We start from the raw sequence: 5106 nt of genomic DNA on the forward strand, positions 1-5106 counted from the left end.
CCAAAATAAGTCAATACATGCAATGTTGAATTTTCAGTCATATATATATATATATATTTCTTTCTTATACTAAAGTTAAAGAGTGATTTCTCATTACATTTGGTGTTTTCAGACTTCATTGTAATACTTAACAATAATTATGTTATTAGAATCAGAAGTAATGCATATTTCATTGTCATAAAATGTTTGAATATATATTTTTTGTTGAAGAAGTTCTTTCTTTCATTGTGAATTATTTAGTCATCTGGGTACAGGTAAATTGTTTATTAGTTTGTTGCTCAATTTAATGTTTTATACATGTAGCAATGTGATTTCTTGAAAGTATCGTGCTGAAAACGAATGAAGTGTGTAAAGTATGTCAGTGGTAACCTTGTCATTTTACATAAATTTAGCTTCTTCCGTTTGTTCAGTACATGAGACATTAAATCATTTTCAGTAAAAATTGTCGTAGTTTGGTTGTAATTGGTCTATATTCCCACATCAAGCCACAGGCTATGATTTATAGTGTACCGTTACCATTATATGAATAACACATTTCACTGCTATTGATACATTTGTAGTGAAAGTATCAGCTGTTTTACCATTATATGAATAATTGAGCAGTACAATGTTCTTTGTTCCTTATAAACTATGATCTTGAAAACTGCCTTTGGTTTTGCTTTCATCCATCCAACTTTCTGTACGATCTGCAATACTGACTGCAGGGAAGCCTCTGGCACCGACCTCAAGCAGGAATAACCAAGTGCTCCAATCCTTCTGTCTACATTGCTCTGCAAGCTCCTGGTGTTTGGTAGCTTTCCATTTCCGTGGAAATGTCAGCTCCACCCATGTGATCTTCTGGCACTGCTGTAACCATATCACAACTCAGTGTGGTATGCTCAAAATAAAGAGAGACGGGATGTCGCTTAGGTCTGCTTATTTCCCTGGTCAGTGATTGGCTAAGTAAGTTCATGTGCACTGGTGTGGCAGTTGGGTGTTCCTTCTTGTCCGCTCTCACAAACTGTGTGGATTGGTTTCCAGTGTCCTGTCACTGGCCTCTTCTAAAACTGATTTGCTTCCAAGATTTGGCTCAGACAGAGCCTTGTCATAATGGATGGCTACTCTTCAGCTTGAAAGGATGTATGCAAGTGTTCCTTCGACACTGCACAGAATGCAAACACTATTTTCAAATGTAATTATGTGTAAAAGAAGCAGATCTGTGTGCTTAGTAGTGTTCAATACAGCTGACATAGCATACTCAGTTGGTGGAGCCCCTTTTCGCCATGGTTTGTTTCCTTTTGGGCCACACAACAGAAATGTTCTTCAACCTTTTATTTTAAACAAAATGACTGTACTATGCAGAATGATATAGTTACTATTACACTACTTGTATTTCATGACACTAACAGAATTATTAACGTTTGATACCAATCTCTAGATCTCGGCTAGTTATATACAGTATTAGTTTTTTTTAGCCCACAATGTCCACAGTCAGTCCTATAAGATTTTTGTTACAGCTACTTGTTGAGAAGAACTGGATAGACCTTTCGAAATTTCATATGAAAGTCCCTAAGTGTGTCCTTTTGACTTCTTAACAGGGGTCGATCTAGGATTTTGATTGAGAAAGTTTATTGCAATTTCTTGAGAAGTGCTTGATGTATCTTTCTTAAATTTCTTCAGTAGGTTCCCCCGTAGGTTTCTCAGTTTTCTTGTGTAGGTCCCCTTTATCCTTCATTGTTCCTTTTTGACTGATCAAAAATGACAAATGGCTGCCAGGTGGCCGTCATGGATTTGATTAATTAAAGATTATTATCACTATTTCTCAGGAGCAATGTTCAAATTTGGAATAATTGACAGCAAAAACAGAGAACAGAAAGGAAAAGATCCAATTTTAAAGAGCAAATAAAGATCAAACATTAATGATTGTATGCTGCTCTGTCCATTCTGCCCATCTGCATGGCTATATATCTGAACACTTAGACCAATCTATCTGAAACTTTCTTATTGGAAGTGCCTGCTTAGGATTGTTTTTCGAGTAATGTGGTCAAATGCCAAGGCCATTGTTACTATAAATGGAAGGTTGGTTTTTGTCCAATATCTCAAAGTTCCTTCTGATGGAATAAACAAAAACTTCACATAGTGCTTCCGTCCTGACAATACTTGCTTGGGATTGTTTTGATTGTTATTTTCCTGCGTTTATTGCCATATAAACAGTCAAGGCCATTTATTAACTGATGACTAACTCAATGAACAATACAACGGAGGTACATTGCACACTATTCAGTGCATTTAGGGTAAAGTGTTTTTCCCAAGGACACAATCATGCCAGCAAAGACTGGACTGTATCTCATACTATGACTGTTGGGAAGTGTTGAATGACATACATCAGATCTTCAGCAGATGGTATGTTGGCCAACACTCTTGTCTGACCTATCATGGCCCCCTTGGGATTGCTTTTCTATGTGAAAGGTCAAAAGATAACTGTTGATAAGAAAATTCATTTCTGCTCAATAACTTAAGACTTGGACTGATCTAACTTAAACTTCACACAATGCTTTCTGAAATAACCATACTTTTATAAAATAAAAATTTATGTCCAGGTCATGGTTATCATAAATACAAATTTAATTTTAACACAATAATAATAAATTCCATTTAAAAACTTGTGACCCATGTTCCCCTTGTATTGATTAATCTCAAAAATTACAAATCATATTTAAAAGACAATCAATAAATCAGTAGGATTTGAGTATCAGTCCACAATACCTTGTTTCGATAAAGAACCAGAAATGAGTACATCTTATGAAATTTTATTTTCAGTGTTTTGTACATTCCATTAGCAATTCATATCTTCGATTCAAGTTTTGAATGTTTTGTTCCTTTTTTTGTCTCAATAATTTGGTGTTTTAGAGGACAGACTGTTTATCCAAATACTCATTATCATTAAATCTATCAATTCAGTCTGGCTTGTCATGTAGCAGTGATCTGAAGTTTAGAGATTCTAATCCCCATGAGGCATTCTGGTTATCATTATATTCCTCATTGATTAAGGGTAACTTTAGTATTTTGGGTTCTTCTGGTAAGTCAGGCTTGGTTTCTTTGTCGGAGCGACTAGACAGCTGACAATGACTACCAACTAGGGGTACAAGGCAGTCACCCCCTGTACCTCGAGCACTTGGAATTGTTTTGGCCACATTAGTTCCTAAAAGTGGGGAACTGCTGGAGTGTTGAGGCCACATTCTTCGCTTCATTTTGTTAGGCAAATCTTTCTGGTCATAAATGTGTATAATCTCATACAGTTTCCTTGGTGCATTGGGTACCACAGGGTAAGCCTGTTGTAGCTCCTTTATCTTACGAGGGCTACAAGAAGGATTTTTCACTGGTGGTAGTTTCTTAGGTTGTTTAAGTTTACTGAGGTCTAGTCTAGGCACAACAGGTTTAACATTGCTTGTTTTAGGAGCCTCAAGCTTCGACACTACCAGGGAGAGTTCAGCTTCCATAAGGGAAATCTGCCTCCTCATGAGACGCTCCCTCTGGTCCAGTTTGCCATAGCACAGGTTTAGCTGGTCAAATTCCCGCACCAATCGTCGGTCCCTAATACGATAGCTGTTGAGTTCCTTTTTTATAAAAGAGATCTGTTTCTGGCAGGTGTTTTTTTCCTCTAGCAGACTTCGATAATTATCTTTGATGGCAAGGAGACATTGGTGACTTACATCCTTTTCATACTTGAATGCAGATATGTTGGTCTCGATGTCGTGTAAGATGTTGTTAGCTTCGCGTAACTCTCGTGTCAACTTCTCTATTTCCTTGTCGTGGTCGCTGCTTTGCCGACCAACTTCCGGCATCATTCTGAAACAACAAAAGTTTTATATCTCTAATATTAAAGCTTCTGTTTATGTAATTGATTGGGTGTTACCAGAATCGATACGTTATATAATGAAAGATGTTACAGGTTACGTAATTCATGGGTTATTATTACAATAAGGATGCCTACTAGATGGTATTGAGTATATACTCAATAGTCTTATTCACCATTACTTCAAAGAAAGTTTCTGCAAAAACTGTTTTTTTCTCTAATTGCTATATCTTTAACATTAACAATGTTATTCAACATTTTGATTAGAGTTCTTGAAGTAGTCTTAATACTTTTTTTCTGTTTTTTTGTCCCAGGTATTCTGAATGTCTTGGAGCTGTGGTCTTCTAGACTTCCCAGAAAGCTTTTCCATAGAGATCTGGATGGGTACTCCCATTTTATCACACAGTAGTCCCTGCCTCTCTCTTAAATCCTCCTGTCTGCTCTCATTGACTCTTTCTTCACTGATGTCTTTGACAAGGGTTGTGTTGCCAGTACCCTTCAAAGGGGTGTTGCTATTTCTGCTGAGATTGTCTGTTGAAAATTTTGTGCCAGATACCATCATGTCTGTAATGAAAAGATTGATAAACAATAGATCCTCAATTCAAACTACTTTTCTTAACATTTAAATGAACAAGAGGCCATGGCCCCTGACATTTGACAGACAACCGAACTTGCTGATGTGGTCTAACAAATCTGATGAATTCTTTGAAAGTATGAGAAACCCATAAGTGGTAGGTTTTTAAAACAGTTGTGCAATCACATTACAAAATGGCTACTGTGGCTACCATGTTAAAGTTTTGACAAGACAGAAAAATATCTGTTTTATTCCCTTAACAAATCAAACTCCAACCATTTTTCTAAATAATGCAAATAAAACTGTAGAATTAGTTCAGACAATTTTTTCATGATGAGTTATGTTAGATTTTATGCTTCCCACTTTGGGGCCCCGCCCCTAGGACTCTGTGAGTCATATCATTTTCCTGAATTTAAGAAATCATTTCCCACCCCCATGATGATTTAGACCAAATTTGGTTGAAATCTACCCCCACTAATAAGGAGCAGTGTTTTAAAGCAAAATATTATTTAATTTCCTCTTTTGGAACCCTGCCCTTAGGTTCCAAGAGATCAAATTGACTTTTTGAATTTAAGAAATGATTTTCATCTCCAATGATGAATCAGACCAAATTTGTTTGAAGTCCATCAAGGCATGAAGGAGATGTAGCATTTTAAAGCAAAATATTTCGAAACTTTCCCTTTTGGTGCCCTGTCCC

At 36.5% G+C, this 5106-nt stretch overlaps 1 protein-coding gene across 1 annotated transcript; it reads right to left on the reverse strand.

Moving 5' to 3' along the window:
* Window positions 1–2936: 2936 nt before the first annotated feature.
* On the reverse strand, window positions 2937–4397 carry LOC132554278 (uncharacterized). Its single transcript, XM_060218584.1, has 2 exons — window positions 4126–4397; window positions 2937–3828 (listed from the first exon to the last, which is right to left on the reverse strand). The coding sequence occupies exons 1-2, from the start codon at window positions 4395–4397 to the stop codon at window positions 2937–2939; spliced, it is 1164 nt and encodes a 387-aa protein (XP_060074567.1).
* Window positions 4398–5106: the final 709 nt, after the last annotated feature.

Source organism: Ylistrum balloti, unplaced genomic scaffold (assembly GCF_031769215.1).
Source record: "Ylistrum balloti isolate Yb309-2 unplaced genomic scaffold, AGI_CSIRO_Ybal_v1 Utg370388, whole genome shotgun sequence".
Taxonomy (NCBI): Eukaryota; Metazoa; Mollusca; class Bivalvia; order Pectinida; family Pectinidae; genus Ylistrum; species Ylistrum balloti.

Excerpts from the sequence above, each read along its gene's own strand:
- LOC132554278 (XM_060218584.1), bottom strand. The coding sequence starts at position 4,397 with ATGATGGTATCTGGCACAAAATTTTCAACAGACAATCTCAGCAGAAAT. Across the intron at positions 3,829-4,125 it reads GACAAAAAAACAGAAAAAAA|AATGATGCCGGAAGTTGGTC; the intron begins GTATTAAGACTA and ends TTGTTGTTTCAG.